The 18,195-nt window shown below is 31.4% G+C and overlaps 1 protein-coding gene across 1 annotated transcript in view; it reads right to left on the reverse strand.

Annotated features, from left to right (window-relative positions):
* The window catches only part of Tecrl (trans-2,3-enoyl-CoA reductase like), an 82,208-nt gene that overhangs the window by 33,339 nt on the left and 30,674 nt on the right, over positions 1 to 18,195 (reverse strand). The window contains exon 3 of the mRNA XM_027947344.3: positions 2,515 to 2,559. Within this exon, the coding sequence (XP_027803145.1) occupies positions 2,515 to 2,559 (45 nt within the window). The remainder of the gene's footprint in view (positions 1 to 2,514; positions 2,560 to 18,195) is intronic.

Below are 18,195 nucleotides of genomic sequence, written 5' to 3' on the forward strand. Positions count from 1 at the left end.
CTTTCAACCCAAAATGCTATGCATCATTCCTACTTGGCTATGGCTCTCAGCACTCCACATTCATATTATTCCCAGTATAACTCTGTATTTTCTTCATAGACAGTTGATATGTACTTCTCCACCCTCAAATATAAGCTAATGACTTGCTTTGACTAACAGAATGTGAGGCAAGAGATCATTTACCACTTCCAAATCTGGGTCTCAAGAATTTTTGAGTGGATCTGCTTATTGTTTATATTTCTGTTTTCACCATGTGAAAAAGCACAGAATTTCCTGCCAAAGGATGACAATCATATAGCACATGACCACATAATTGAAGCCATGCTACAACAGTCATTAACAGCTAAACACAGCTGCAAAAATTAATATAGTTAACTTCAGCTAAGTAGAGTCTGGTTCAGCAGAACCAGTAAGCTAAATAAATGTTTACCATTTTAACCATAAAAATCAAAGCTTGCCAATTCATAATAGCTAAGCTGTGGAACCGACCTAGGTGTCCTTCAAGAGATGGATGGATAAACAAAATGAGGTACATATACACAAAGGAATATTACTAAGCCATAAAGAAGAACAGACTCACAATAGGCTGTTGCGGTGGGGGGAGGGAGGAACACAGTTTCACCCAATTGGTCAGGGGGAATGTGGGAAGGGAAGGAGGATGAGAATAGGAGAGACAATAGAATATATATATAACATAACTTCCCTGTGTTCATATATGAATACATGACCAGTGTAACTCCACATCATGTACAACTACAAGAATGGGAAGTTATACTCCATATATATATGATATGTCAAAATACATTTTCCTGTCATGAATAACTAAAAAGAACAAATTAATTGAAAAATAATCAAAGTCTGCTAAATCTTGTTGACACTTCAGAGATGTCCCTTTATGAAGATTTTGTATAAGTCTCTCATTTCATATGAGGTTATTGCTCATAAAGCAATTAATTCTGATAAATGTATTCTGTGAATAAACATACTTAATTTTTCTGACTCTGTTTTGTTTTAGTAGTACTGTGTATTTCCTTTATAATATAATTACTTATTAAAATGATTAGTGAAGAACTCAGCATGCAACAGTCATTATGTATGCTTCATAAAGATAACTTTATAGAACACTTAAAATGATTTATGTATTTTATTAGTTCCACCTTACAAAAGAAGATCTGTAGATAGGTAACTATAAAAGTCAAGGTTAATATTCTAAAGTTACCTAAATAAACGTTTTATTTTTCAACAATAATCTTTCAGTTAATTAAGTGACTCTTTTATCAAATACATTATCATGTTCCTATCCAAGGACTTATCAAACACTTATACCATGCTCAGATCAAATCCCAGTACACTCAATCAGGTAAATAAATGTAAGAAAAAAGCAAAAAGTTGGATTAACAATTCTAATTCCCTTATACTATCCTTCACATTCAAGTTACATTTCACATTGACATCTTCAGCTGTCTTGGAGAACATTCTGTATATTAGAGTCAACATCAGAAAACAGTATAACTGTTAACATTTCATGTATTGTACTAGGATCTGTGGAGGCAGATATAAAGCAGATGATGATGTTGTTTTCTTAAACTCTAGGCAAGTGAGAATTTTACTTGAATATCTAAGCAAGAATGATTCAGAGATTATCAAGAGTGTCACTTTTAAGAATGTCATGGATTCCTGTGTGTTTAATATATAGGTCTCATAGAAAGAGGTCATGTTTAAAAAAATATCAGTGAGAAAAAACATCTTTGAGACATACAAGGAAATCTGCATTTGTCTTTATATGCCAGTAATAGCTGAGAGTAGAGAACCTGAGTGTCAGCAAAAGCCTTAGAAAAACTTCAATATATTATTTAATGGAAATATTAAAAATTGTAATTACTCAAATGTCTCTTGTAGATTTAATATTAAGGACTTTGTCTCCCACAAAATAAATAAATAAATAAGCAAATTAATTAATTATTACCACAGCTTTCATTAAAATTCAAAATTCCTAATTTAAAAACAAGTTGATTCAAAGTCAATAATGATGATGCTTAAGTAAGACCCATTTTAAAATGTATTTATTGAAATATCCCCTGAGAGAAACAGTTTAAAATTCTGAGAAATTTTAACACTGAATATAATATTTCTCCTCCTAGTTCACTAATTTTGCCTCTCATTACTTCGTTTATCCTACTTTCTGATTCCAAAAAGAAAAACAAACAAACAAAAATATTCAAGGAGTTAAGCATTATCTCCAAGAATATTTCAAAGAACAATAAAATGAGAGCGTATAGCTGTTAACACTTTGGAGACAGAAAAAATTTAATTTAGATCCTGTTTCTAATACTCAGAAATGGTGAATATGTGAGAAACATCTTTTCGAGACTAATATTCCTCATCTATAAAAGTGAAACACTTGGTGAAAAGATGTAATATTTCCATATACACACTAAGTAATAAATATGAGACCCTGATGGTAGAAAACTGATTATAAATTAAATAAATGGATCAGTGAAAATTCTTTCTTACCACATTCTAGCTGTAGTCCAACTCGAGAAGGGCACCACTTGGGACCTATTCAACAAAAATTAACAGGTAATTATCAAAAAAATAAAGAAAGAAAACCAAACATAGATTAAAAATCTAACAGCTTCCATTGAAGCACAGATTGCATCTTGGAAATTGAATAAAATGGTTACACTATGTGAAAAATGAAAATAGTAGCTACCTTTGACAGAGCGCTGACCAGCAGTGGTGGTGAGTGAGTAGAAAAAATTATGAGGAGAGCTTTCAGTTGGCAATTTTCTACTTTTTAATCTTGGTACTGGTTCCATAGGTGTGCTTAGGTTACAGACATGTGCCAATATGTGTGGCCTAAGATTGATGCACTTTATGTAATAACAGAAGCCATCCAGGTCCTTCTTCCTGCCACAGAACATGTAACCCACTGTACAAAAATTAAAGTCTAGAATGATTAGTGAGGAACAAAAGACAAAAAGTCAGAAAAGATAGTTTTAAAGGGAACTTGGAGCTTCTGACAGGTCCAGCCCATATAGAAGCAGGAGCTGAACAACTAGAAAATAGCTCCCATGGTTTATCTAAAGGGTACATCAAAGGCAGCAGTAAGGTTTCAGGGATGGAGTCTTGCTTCATGGTGTCTTGCAGTCAGCAGGTTTATTGACATCTTGGCAGGTCACACCCATCTCTGAGAGGCTGTGTGGCTACAGCAGGTAACCCCCTCCCCTATGCTCTGTGGGACCAGGAAGAACTTGAATAGGGTCACATGTGTTTGGGTGGTCTTAGCCAGAGGAAATTTCCAGTGGAAGTTCCCAGACACCAGATTCTCCTATTCACTAGGCTGTGATGCCGATATAAACCACACACAGCCCATGGATGGCTCTTGACAATGTAAATTGTTATTCAATAAAGAACTTAAACATATTTATTTAATCTTGGAGACCTTTGGTCTCATTTGAAATTTGTCTAATTTAGTACTTGAAAATGGGTTATTTTCTCTATAGGAGTAGGACTCTCTATCAGAATATGTATTAACAACTTCTAATATCATGATTGTATTGATCACCAAAGAAATATCATTTTAATATGTTATCTTTATTCCAACATTAAGAATAAATACAATAATGCAATCTGTACAGAATCATCAAAACAACTTTCTTATACACAGCCATTATGAAAAGTTGATTCACAATTAGTATTTGATTTTTTAATATAAATTCTATAACATTATTTTAAAATCTCTATTGAAAATTCACTTGACTTTGAGATCCAATGTTAAACAAATTTTTCCATTGTATAATAAATTAAAAAGAAGTATTTCTTCAAAGAAATGTTCCACAATTATAATCTTTACTTTCAAAACAATACCATTTAAGTGTCAGCAAGAGTGATGATAATAGACTGTAAAAATCAATTCTCCCTGAATTTACATTTTATACATGGAAGTTGTCATGGAAAAGTAACCCATATGGCAAAAATTACAACCACAAATTTTATGCTACTTAGAATTATTTCTAAACAAAATTTTGGAATAACATGACAAATAGTAAGGCATATTTAACTTTGTCATTTTATTGTTTAGAAAATATTTAGAAAAATACACTTTGTTTTGTTTTCTGTTTGGGTTTACTAATATAATGCTAATATTTGTTGTTTTGTAATATATATTAGTATCATTGGATCAAAAATATTTTAAAATAAATTTGTTACAGTGCAAATATGCTGTTAAAGAAAATATGATACCAATTAATGCAACAAATAACAGTTTTAATTGAGTTTGTTAGCAAACTATGGGTATTGAACAAAAAGTAAACTTTTCAGATTTCATTTATATTTGACCAACACTAATTGAATACTTATAATGGGTATATACAAGTTGTCAAGTTTCATCTATTTTAATAATATCCAGTTTAAGGCATCATTTTCCATAGCATTCTATAACACTTTTATGGTGGAAATACCAAACAAAACTATCATTGTAGACAATTGAAACTGTCTATGAACTATACGAATGGCTACTTGGGTTTCTTGTTGGGATGAGGTGGATTAGACTGAAGAAAGTGAAGGAGAAAAGATAATTTATAAAACATAAAAGACATATTACATAAGGGTTCTAGTATGACTGAATAGTTTAAAAGTTTATTTGTAGTGCTGTTTACATTGAAGTTGGACAACTGGCTCACAGATAAATGATAACTATACCAAGTACTTCCAATGATATGGCAGATTCTTATATCATTGTAGGTATTGAACTTGATTTGTATAATTGCTACCATATTGTAACTTTAGAGTTCTTTTAATGATAATTGGAAGATAATTGATCTTTAGTTATTAAATTAACTAAGTAATGAAATAAGTAATGTCTTGCTATAATTCACATATATTTATTTTAGTAAGGTTGTTATATCCAATAAGCCATTTATAGGCAATTAATATTTGTAAAAGGAAATGTAGTACCTACATCATTGTATGTTTTTTAAAAGATAAAGAATGTGAAAAAATATATGTAGATGGATATATAATTAGAAATTTACACAAAAGAAATATTTATATTTTAGGATCATATCAGGAATAAAATAGAAAGTAAAAACAAGTATGTACACAAAGACTTAGAATCTGTGTCAGTGTCTTAATGACATTCACTGTATAAAAATGAACAAAGGATAACAGTTTATGAGCAAGTGCTGATGATAAATACTGGAGCCACCATGGTGCATCTCAATTTTAATGAATCCTTTATCTTACCAAAATAAATGTCATTAATAACATTTTAAATAAACATAGATAGGAGACTTTTAAAATTATACAAGAGATATTTTTTAAAAATCTCTTTAGTTATTAAATGAACTTCATTTAACCTAACTTCAAAAATTGACCCAAAATAAGTGGATGTGTAACTGAAAACCAGATATGAGCCTGATAGCTGTCAATGGCATTTCAAATGATACCCTGATTCATAATCATCTTGCAAGGTAAGGAAATTAGACCAAAGGATGAGCAAATTAAGGGTTGACCATGAGGTGAAACAAATAAAGTGATTTTCCAGAAAATAAATGGTAACAGCCTTCTTGTACTTAAATCTAATGAAAGGAGCTCCAATTTCACACCTACTTTTTGACTCAACATTTTAAAGGAAAGATAGCAGGCAAGAAAACATCAATAGAAAATGTCAAACATGATGACTGGGCTTGAAATGTGCCTTTTCATGTGATGATTCGGAAGTATTCATATGATGTATCTAAAGAAGAAGAGATTTTCAAGAAAATCAAGATAATTTTTTAAAAGAAAAAAAAATGTTAAATGAAATAAAGATAGTCTTATTCAAAAGAATAGCATTAGGGTTATTTGTGAAGAAAGAAAGTTTTTGTGCAAGGTAAGAATTTCCTAAAAGATACAAATAGTTGACATTGGTTTTCTCTCATAGATATGTGTAATATATGTATTTAAAGGATAGCATAGCATATATTCCTACATTTGTTGGGAAAGTGAAATGAAGAACTCTTAAAATAGATATCACTTTAAAAAAACTCTTATTCCATATTATTTAAAAATAATACTGTGAAATTTTTTTTTCATTTTTTTAGTCAGTAGGACATTAATATGTTAGTGATAGAGTTTGTGTTTCTGAAAAAAGGAACTGTTTTCTCTCTCATCTTCAAAAAAAAAAACTAAAAAAGTTAAATGCAAACCAGCACCAATAAAACATGTATTATTTTGCTGACCTTAGAAAGAAAAAGCATCTGCTAGAAAGTTTACTATTACAAACTACTCAACTAAGAAAGACAAGGTGCTATAACACTGTATAATCAGCAATTGCAGAACAGGATTTCTGTGGAAGTATAAAGAAATTGGCTCTAAAAAATGCAAAATTTTAAAGCTTCATAAACAAATACTCATAATTATGAAATTACAAGGTGATGAAAAGAGGTATAAAACAAATTCATATCTCAGAACAATTCAAGGCACTAAATAAGAATTGTGTGGGAGGAAAAGAAGAACATAGAGTGAAACTGAACCATTTATCTTCACTAAAGTTTATAGCCATTTTATTCATCTAATTACTCACTATCATCTAAGGAAATATCAAGACTGATTGCTATGCCTATATGCCATTTCTTTTGGACATCATCAGCTATTCAAGTCTCCCAGAGCATGCATTAGCCCAATGGCACTTTTCCTAATTTTATTTTGCACAACCGCACTGATCAGACCTGATTGTCCACTTCTCCAGGCCTTTTCATACTTTTTCAATGTACTTTAAACTACTCCTGGTCCAATATCGGTTATAAACTTCTAAATATCAAATTACACTCAATATTCTTTTCTGTAATATAAAAGTTTATCCTTCAACCAGTTTTTATTACTCATGAAAAACCCACTCAATTGTGTATTAGAACATGTTTTAGGACTCTTCTCCCTATCAAATCTTGCCCCAAATATTTGCTTTCATTCTCCCTGTGGAATGCATATCACTAGAACTTGATGTCTAATATCATTCTTGTTGCTATCTCTTATGGTCTTTTTACATCAAATGGTTGATGACTTAAGTTCAGAACATCCTCTTTGCCACTACTTATATAACAATGTTTGTGATTTCAGCATCTTTTTCAATTTCTGTCCTTTAGATCTAGATACTCAAATCCAGTCTTTGATCTGCCATTCTTTCCCAGAGTCTAACAAGTCCAACCACTCCAAATATAAATTTTGAACATCTTTCTCCTCATTATTACCATCCTTCCTTCCTGTTTACTTATGCTGATATTTTTGTCTCAAATATTCTTCAATTATTCAAGGAATGTCCAGAAATCATTTTCACTATGAAAAACTTTTCAGTTCTTCAAAATTTCACACTATTCAAGGTTAAATTCTAGAATTGTTACCTAAAATCACACCCTGACAAAAAGGGTTTTCTACTTTGCCTTACTTTCCTTCTGTCTTACTAATTGGCAACCCTGACTCTGGTTAAGCTCAACTGTTCCATCTCTGAATTAATGAACAACTTCCACATGGAAGGCATTTCCCTGACACTACAAGACATAGCAAATCCCAGGATTATCATGCAGTTATATTTCCTCTCATGTTGTTTTTGATCTTTCGCTCTGAAATTATTTTATATATCATTAAGATGTTTAAGGTCCATTTCTCACTATTGTACAAGCTCTATGAGAACAGGCACTCTTGAAGATTTTGATCACCAGCATATGGTAGTTAGAAGATTGTCTGACATAGAAATGGGTGATTTTATGAGATTTCAATAAACATCCAGGCTTCTTTTAAAGAACAGGAAAAAGTCATATACATACCATAATTTTACTTTAATTTGAGGTTAATTATTTGTAGTAAATAATTTCCCTATCTCTTCAGAAAATGATTTTCCAGTTGTTTTATATATGTATATATATATATATATATATATATATATATATATATATATATATATATCATAGGGAAATAACTTTTGTGATTCTTACTTTAGTCAGTCATCTATTTAGCAAAGTAAAAGTAAATATGATGGATAGCAGAGTTATCTCACTATTTGAGATACTGTGAGATTAAATGAGATAAACTTCAAATTATCAAAACATAGTAGGAGCTCATTAAAGTATATCAACAACAGTAAAAATTTATTATTTGTATTTTTTATATTTTTGTTTGCATTTCTACTAAAACATAATATATATAATTTGAAATTTCTTTTTGAAAAATCATACTGTGAAAATAATAGGGATAATAAATAGAATTAAGAGAAAATAAAATCTTTACAACTCTGAATTATGATCAATAAAAATAATAGTAATAGTCATAATAAAAATACCAGCACCATTTAAAAGGTTCAAAATAAAATAATACTTCAAAAACATAAATTTTTTATCTTTAAAAAAAAGTGTGAATGGGTAAAGGAAATATATGTAAAAAATATTTTCCACTGCTAAAATTAACAAACAAGTGTAAAATAGATAAAAAATATTTTCAAGCCAGAGGAAATGTTGGAATGAAATCTGGTAAGAAATGTATCTCATAATACAGTGTTTCTTACTAGTTTATATCTTCATCTGTTTGTGTTGCTTAGTTGGTATTCAGTTACTGTTAGTTCTTGTAAAAAAAATGATACCATGCTAACAAATATGGGTATCAAAATTATAAATTTCACATTATATTGATTCTGTGATCCTATTTATCAATTATATGCAAGCTACTTACTGTTATAGGAAATAAAAACAAACACTATAAACAGTCCAAATCAGGTGTACAACAGGAAATAAATCAAAGAACCATCTCTTACCCAACTCCAAATCAAATTATCTGTTAAGTGTTTTGTTTGTTTGTTGTTGTTTTGTTTTTTGTTTTGGACTGCCACCAATATAAGTATGTGTGGACATGTGCTCAGGGACACACACACACACACACACACACACAAAGTTTACTTAACATAATCTTTCCAAGCAAATTCAGCATTTTACTGAGGGCCCACACAGAACAAAAAAGCTTAGAAATTTTATTCAGGTAATTAGCTAAATGTTGTTAAATGAAAAATAATTAAAATAATTCCATGTCACAAATTATTTAATAGCTGTTTCAGGTCACAAAAGTATGTTTTGTTTACAGAATGTTCCAGAAGATTTTTGATAAATAAATCTTTCAGGATATTACTATCAATTATGAATTATCAATTATCTTTAACAGCCATAGATTTTAAAAAGTAGGGAGTAAACAAAATGTCATGGTTTGTGGAGAGAAAATTATCCTTCCCAGCTGCAGAAAAATATCTTTCCCAAAGACTGGGAACATAAATCTTGGAAGAAAATACATCTCCCTTAATTCTAGTGGATAAAAAGACATACTCTATCCCTAAATACAATGCTCCATGCATAAGTATTTCTGGAATGTATGAGTGAATGCATTGTAAACCAATTACCATTAACAACTGGGATGGAAAAAATGTAGCAAAATCATAGGGAAATATCCAGGTGTATAACATTATAACAACAATATCACCAATATATGTGTATGTATATATATATATATATATATATATATATATATATATCCCATGTATGTGTATATATACACATATATTTATATATAATCTGTATTACATTTTGCTATAAGTTTCTCTATCTCTATATACCTACAACAGTACAGTTTTGGAGATATATATATATATATATATATATATATATATATATATACTTTTTAAACAATTTTTGATATAAGAATTTGAAATTTGAGATTGTAAGTGTGGTATGAGAAATTGTGTCCTAACAGAAGAGAATCAAATGTAGAGCATTTTATATAAATAATGTGAAAAAGGAAGTATCTTTAGTTTATTTGATTCAGATTGGAAATTAGACTGAGGTGAAAGACTTGATAATTGTCTACTATTTAATTTGCAAACATTTGTGGTGAATTTTGGAAATGGTGCATGCAGTTTCAAGTGTAATTTAAAACATGGCTCTTAGTTAAAAAGTTATGGATTTGAGGTTTTGAATAAAACTACATAGCAAATGCACAAGAACAATCATGGTGTTCAATAACAAGTAACTGGTGGGCTGGGGATATAGCTCAGCTGGTAAAGTGCTTGCCTTGCATGCAAAAGGCCCTGGGTTTGATTCCCAGCACCATTAAAAAAAAAAAAAGAATAACTGGTAAAAGAAAATAGGAATTACAATCTCAAAATACCCAAGAAGTTCTATTTTCCACATCGTTTGTTTTTATTGTCCTAAAATAGTGGCATTTATTATTTTACACACCAAGACTGAGATAGTCCTTAAAGAAGACAAAGATGTTCTAAGTCAGAAACAGATTCCAGTTAAAGTCCTCTTGAGGGGGCCTCAGTCATTTCAGTGTCCTAACAGCCAGTGAGAAGGAGTGAGGCCCACCAATGAATTCAGAATCCTCATGATGCCAACAGGCACTAGAACAAACATCGAAATCTGTCTCCCCAGCTTCTTGGGGAAGCAGGGGCTGAGGTTTACAGTAATGGTTAATTTGATGTGTATGTGTTAGGAACTGCCCAGTTCACTCCTAAATATCACTTCAGGGTATGTCTTTGGAAATGACACACAGAATAGACTAGCATATGAATCAGTAGACTGAGAGGAGAACAGACCTTCAACAGCATACTCACGCATCATCCAATCTTCTTAGGGCCCACACAGAACAAAAAAGCTTTGAAAAGGCAAATTTGCTCTCAACTTGAGGAGGGCATACATCTCTCCTGCACTCAAACCCTGACACTTCTAGTTCTTGAACATTTATATTTGTAGCTGAATTACAGCATTTTTTGGGGGGAGGGGCTCTACCAGTTCTTGAGTCTGGGTTTGTATTAGAACTATCCTTCTTGCTTTCATACATCTCCAGATTGTTGATGGAAGACAGCAGATCATAGGACTTCTTCAAAAATCACATGAGCCAATCCTTCATGATAATGTCCCTCTACATTCATATCTCTGTATCTATATCCTAGTAGTGCTATTTCTATGGAAAAATCACAAATGATGTAGGTGCTATATAGGGACCCTGTGAGCTAGTAGGTGTGAAATAACTTTTTCCGTAGGCCCTGGCATTAACATAATTCTGACAAGGCCCTGGGACTATGATAAAGTATAACACAGCTCCTGAAATTTTCTCACACAGCTGACACTGATTGGGAAAACTGCCAGTGCAGATCAAGTTCAAATTCCAGCTGAGTGCCTCTCAAAGTCACTCTCAAGAGATCTTCTCTAGTTTGAGCCCTTTTCTTAAATAATAAGACAGTACATTCCTGCCCTTCTAAAGCCTACATATCTTGTGTGAATTTTCTGATTTTTTAAGCTTAGCAATGTAGCACAGACTTTTCCCACATGGGCTTTACACCCGATGACTTTCTCATATATAGACTTGTCATTGAAGAAAAATGTGCAGTTTCAGCTGATTGTTTTTATTTTCACTGCATTTTAAGTTCTTTTCCCCCAACATAAAAGTTATCCCTGTGGCCCTCTGCACTAGATGTTTCTATGTGGCTTTCACATAATGAGGTGCATAGTGCTGAAGTACTGTCTGCAAGTTCCTCCCAGTCTCCTGCACATGAAAGACTTATCTCACATATAGTCTCTGAAGTCTTCCCAAACTGGAGACCTTGCCCCTATTCTTTCTGAAGTATTTCTCTTCTCTCCACTGTGTTGTTCACCATGCTGGTGAAAATTTCTTTGATCTTTAAACTCTACAATGTACTAACTCCTGCAGTTTCTGCCTAGGGTGTGTCCCCTTATGCAGAAGGGGGATGAAAAAAATTTTCTAAAGCAGAACATGTGTCTCACAAGAATGAGCCTTTGGGACCATGCACCTTACTAGATAATACTGTCTGGTGACACACAAAAAATTCCAGATCAGAAAGAAGCCTCCTCATCCTCCACTTTATGTCAGCAATTCAAGAAAGCTACAATGCAACATTGTCCAGATCTTTGAGACACATTAAGGATCTCCCATTTCTTCTGAAAATAGTACATGGCCACATCATCTAAAGGCACGTTTTATATCCCATTGTCTCCTTTGCATTTCTACTCTTATATGTTTTAGTTATTATTATTTAGTTTTTATTATTTAGTTATTATTATTATTATGATAACCCCTTTATTGAAGATGGATGGAGATAAATAATAACATTTATATGTAAACAATTATAGTATAGTTGAAAGCAAAAGGACTATTTAGAAAATTAAGTAGAAGCTAATTCTTAAAAATTATTTTTCTGATGTGAGTTCTAAAATAACTAAGGCACTAATTATAAGAAATTTTGAAATATGTAGCATTACTTAATGATTAGTGTTTAAAGAATGCATAGTATCTTTTAAAAAATTTTAATACAAGAAGAGATTAAGGTTCTACCTTCTGCATAGAAACAGGATTTGCTTTAAGTTATCGGATATTACCTATGTTGCAGAAAACTATACCTTAAGGAAAGACAAACTGGATCAGAATACAACTTTAATTTCAAGTTATTGAAGAAAATATAGTCAAATAGCTTTGTTTTCTCACCATGAAGAATGATGACAGAAGAGCAGAGTTTTTTCCATTTGAATTCTCTTACTGTCTCATTTTGCCTTATAATATTTTCAAAAAAGCTTCCTATAGATGCCAACTATGGATAAGGTAGATAGAATAAGCAATTATATCCCTTTTAATAAGAGATCAAATTATATAGCTAATGTGTCCAAACTCTTTTACAGATATTTCTGTGAAGATATTTTTTGGATGATAATAACTCACAAATGGGTAAATTTTGAATAAATCAGATTGCACTTTATAAAGTGGGTAGAACTCATCTGGTCATTCAAAGATTATAGCTGATAATTCTGCCAGCAGACAGCCTTTGAATTCAAATTGCAATTCTTTCCTGAGTTTCCAGTCTTATGGCCTATTCCATCAATTTGGATTCTCCAAAACTCCACAATCCGGTGAACTAATTCCTTTTAATCTCTCTCTCTCTCTCTCTCTCTCTCTCACACACACACACACACACACACACACACACTCACTCACACTGTCATTCTGTTTCTCTTGGGAACCCTAACTATTGCAGTAAGTATTGTTGGGATATTTGTAAAATCTCCTGTGAATTGGTCATTTTAAAAATCAGTTTTAACAGAAATTTTAACTGGTAATTCATATAAGATTAGATAACCAACACAGATTTTAAAACTCTTAAGCTAAAGTAAAATTACCATATAGTTCTTAAGCTATAATAAAATTAAAGATGCTTAGAAAACTATGTACATATACTTATTTAATTCATTCTAAAATTGTGAGATTTGACTTTGGACTACCAATGACAAAAGCAGTGCTAGGCACCGTTCACTTTATATTTGAAATGAAATGCATGCTGGATTCTAGATGATTTTAAGGATAAAGAGTGAATTGTCATACTGCTATGTTCCTATCCAAAAGCTATGACATAACTATTTTGTTCTTGGTCTCAGACCAATGATTAACCAAATATTGATAGAATGATTATTACTGGTGTTTAAAACTGGCATTTTTCTAGATGAAGAATGATGAAAGGAAATACATATTCCATCACTTCAAGAAACTCACAGTGTAACAACAGAGACACAAGCAATTCAAATATGGTATGAGTGCATCAATGAAAAGGTTATATAGACATCAAGGAAGATGGTACTATCCCTACTGGAGAAGTTAGTGAAAGAAGCTGTTTTTAAGCAGAGTCCTGAGTCATCAGCAAAAAGGCATCATGGAATGCAAAGTCTATTGCAGGAGGGACAGATGGAGATATAAATTAAGGTAGGCAAATATAAGTAGTATATACATTTTGGGGGAGCCATGCAGCTTTGATCATAATGTTGCCCATCTCAGATAAAGATGCTTGAACTTAGAGATTTTCAGTGATTTTTCAATCAAGGAAATATTATTTTTGTTTACATATAGCTTGAGCAGATGTTAACTTTTCACATAAACTTCAGCCAAATAAATCACCCTGTCTTCCAAAATATCTCTATTTGACATAAATATTCTCCTATAGTAAAATTAATGTTTCTTGGAAAACAGTGTATGTAGTTAACTTGACTCATTTCAAAATTGTGACATTTGACTCTGAGATAGCAATGACAAAAGCAATGCTAAGTATGTTTCCATTTTATAATTGAAATTAAATGCACAATTGGAATCTAGATGATTCTAAGGATAGTCATTTTACTATGTTCCTATCAAAAAGTTGATATAGACGTGTAGAAATATTACAGTGTAATTAACTGAATGTTAGGATGTTAAAAGGACATAGAGTACTTAAGATATGTAGTAAGCAGAATAATGGCCCTTAAAAGATGTTGACTTTATATAATCATCAGACTTAAAATTTGGTACATGTCATGCTAAAAGGGATATTGAAAATGTAATAAAAACATACATTATTCTGGATTTGTTTTGTGGGTCCAGTCTACATGAGACACCGATTGGAGTCAGAAGAGATGTGACAGAAGTTAAATTGAAAGCATGAGAGACTGGATGCAAGGCTATTGATTTGAAGATGGTGAGGCAACACTGAAAGAAATATAGGAAGCCTGTCATAGTTCAGAATGGCTTCTGACAAACTACTCAATGAGACATTGAAAGCAGATTGTTCTAGAACCTTTATAAAAATGCCAGAAACTTACTTTTAGCCTTTGGAGACTGGAGCAAAGAATCTGAGACACTCATTCAGACCCAAGCCTAATACAACTGACAAATAAGAAATTTCTGTTGTTTTAAGAAGCTAAACATCACACAGCCAAAGAAAACTATTTCAACAAAGTACAAAGATAGCACATATTTCAATAAACTCTATTATAGTTAATTTAAACTGTCTGCCATATTAACCAATTTTAAAGATAAAATATATTTAACAAAAATATAATTTTAAAAAGCATTCTTAATGCCAAAAATTTTCTGTCAACATTATGTCTTTAATTTTAAGTATTGAAATTTTTTTTAATGGAAATTACATTTGTCTTTAAGAAAGTAAATGAAATCTGGTAACATATTACCTTAAAAAAGAAAAAAAAAACAACAATATCATCAACAACAACAAATCCCCTCCAGTTTGACAAATGATTGGCCTAAATGATTAGAGAAATTTCCTCTGTAGAAATTGGCCATTTTTTTTTTATTCTTACTAATTACACCTTGAGACAAAAATTCTAGGAAGAAGATTATTATGTAGTAAAATCTTTAAAAAATGAAAGAAAGAAAAAAGGGATTATTGATGTGTTTTATTTTATTTTTCTGACATTGTTTTTATGAGCTGTTCAGTTATGGAGAATGTTGATGCTTTTAAAGATGTCTGTGGAATTAAAACTCTAAGGACATAATTGGACACTCTTCCTCATGCTTTTACAGTAATGTAAGTCTGAAAGTCTTCTAAAGCTGTGTATTGAATTATAAAAACAAAAATGGAATTATAATTGTAGGGAATTTTATGAGAAAATCTCTTCTAAAAAAATGGAACTTAAAGAATTCTGAGAATATACTATCATTATAGTCACTTAACTTTTTATTTCCTTTCCCATTATTATAGCTCTGTAGAGATCAGTACCTTAAACGGGTGACTGTTCCCAGTTAGCTGATGAGACTTTTTCCTTTAGTTTCTTAGAAACCAGTAAAATGTGTGGAAAGATATAGATGACTCATGAATCACTATTTTCAGTAAAGAGAAAGAAGGCTATTAAAAAAAGAAATCTATCTTCAATGTGTTTGTATTAAACTCTGTGAAATAAGAATTTAAAACTGTAAAAAAAAATTAATTTTTATTCTAGAAAAGTTAATACTTCAACATTTCTTGCTTACAAATACATACGTGTGTGTGTGTGTGTGTGTGTGTGTGTGTGTGTGTGTATTTGAAAATATAGATGTGGTGGTGTATTCCTGTAATCCCAGTGGCTCAGGAGGCTGAAACTGTAGGGTTGAGAGTTTGAGGCCATTTCATGTAACTTAGCAAGACCCTGTCACAAAATTAAAAAAATATAAAAGGAATGAGAATGTAGTTCAATAATAAAGTGTTCCTGAGTTAATATTCAGTACACCAAAACCAACAAACAAAACAATTATAAGAACAACTGTGGTGAGCCGTTCCTATAGACCGTGGCCACCATTAGAAGATGGCGCCGGCTTCCACTGTGGCCTGTGATAAACAACTCCTTTTTTGGAGAGTTGGCACGTAATCCCTTATCACCCTATGAGAAAGCTCCACGTGGCAGCTTTGCATTGGGGCTTGAGATGCTTTATTAAGGCTGGGAGGGGCATCCGAGAGGGAGAAGAAGAAATATCAAGGACCTGAATAAACTGCTGAAAGAATATTCCTGAGTTGCGTCTTCCTTGCGGGCAAGGGGTCGCGACAAACAACAAAAAAGCATGTATTCAAAATGAAAATGAAATTGAACCCCTATGTCTCACCCTACACAAAACTCAACTCAAAGTGTATCAAGGATTTAGGCATTAGACCAGATAACCTGTACCTACTAGAAGAAGATTTAGTTCAAACTTTTCATTATGTCAGCTTGGGGACTGACTTCCTCAAGACTCCTAAAGTGCAAGTAAAACCAAGGATAAATAATGGGATGGCCTTAAAAAAGCTTCTTCACATCAAAGGAAGAAATCAAGAATGTGAAAGGAGAGACTAGAGAATGGGAGAAAATCTTTGCCATCAGTATCTCAGATAGAGCTTTGATGTCCAGAATATACAGAGAACTCAAAAACTTAAAGCCAAAAAACCAAATAACCCAATCAACAAATGAGCAGAGAAGTTGTGTTTTTAAATAAAAATCCCTTATTATGTAGCAATAAAGATGAATAATATATTCCTCAGGAAAATTAAGAGTAACAGTGACGAAAGCTGACTAATGAAGGTGTTATCATAGAATAATGTGAGAAATTCTTGGAGAATGATAAACACTATATTAATAGTAGGTGAGTAATATTTTATTCTTTTTAAGAATTTGTCTTTCTTTTTTCCCATACTTTTGTTGGTTCATTATAATGGTGGGATTCATTGTTATATCTAGTATACACATTATTTTATTATAGTAGGAATGCAAACTATTAATATCTCACAAAAATAATCAACATTGTATTAAATAGGATACTTTGCTAAGACAGTATATGCAAATGGTATTTAAAAACCACTCATGAAAATCAGATATTGATATACTGTTAACTTTTGGGATAACAGCAAATACTGTTACAGTTTAGCACATCTGAATTTAAGTGAGATCGACTGTATTTTCATAACATTTAAAATGTTAGAATCTATACTACTTTAAATATGACCTATTTTAGGAACTGAAAATAATTATAAATTTTTTTAACCAACCATTTTAGTAAAAAATATATAATAAGAAACAACATAATTTACCTTTCCTTGAAATAAAAATGTATTATCAATAAAATTTCTCAAGAATCTATGTGCTTGTCTTTATTTTATTATATTGAAATTCATACCAATGCATTCCATTTCTTTCTGAAAATTTTCTTAAGCAGAAAAATCTCAGGAGGGAATGAAAAGAGGGGCCTTTTTCATGCTTCAAGCCATGCCTCTAGTCTCACTTTCTTTTTTATACTGTTCATAATACACAAAATATTCTTATAAACCTACTAAAAATGCAATTGAATTTAGAAACTGTAGCTGCCAAAAGCAAAAAATAAAATAAAAAATAAAAACAAACATATTTATTAAAGCTTGAGGCACTGCCTTTAACTTTTTTAACAATGCTTTTAGTACTGCATCTGCTTCAAGATTCTTATTATTGAGAGCATTCCTTTTGGAAATAGGATGAACCATTTTTATCACTACCCAGAGATCTTCTTCCCATTGAGTTTAAAATGTCATCATATTGTTGAATATTCAAAAATACATAAGAAAGAAATGTCTTGGCTATAAATACAATATTTCTTTTTATATTTGGGGGCATTTATAATGTTAAATGCTTGCTCCAATTCAAAGATTGCTAACTCAACAATCTAGAGTATGGGAATTATAAAACATTATTCTGTAATAGCAGGCTTGGGAAACATCAGCATATTATGAAGGATGAATCAAAATAAACCTGACATTGTACAGCAGCATGCAGCTTTAATGTTGTAGCATAATGAGAAACAAACCATATATAGACAGGATCGCCCTTCATGCAGTTTAAGAATTATTATTAGTTATGACAGTTTTATTAC

The sequence above is a fragment of the Marmota flaviventris genome, chromosome 7 (genome assembly GCF_047511675.1).
Source record: "Marmota flaviventris isolate mMarFla1 chromosome 7, mMarFla1.hap1, whole genome shotgun sequence".
Taxonomy (NCBI): domain Eukaryota; kingdom Metazoa; phylum Chordata; class Mammalia; order Rodentia; family Sciuridae; genus Marmota; species Marmota flaviventris.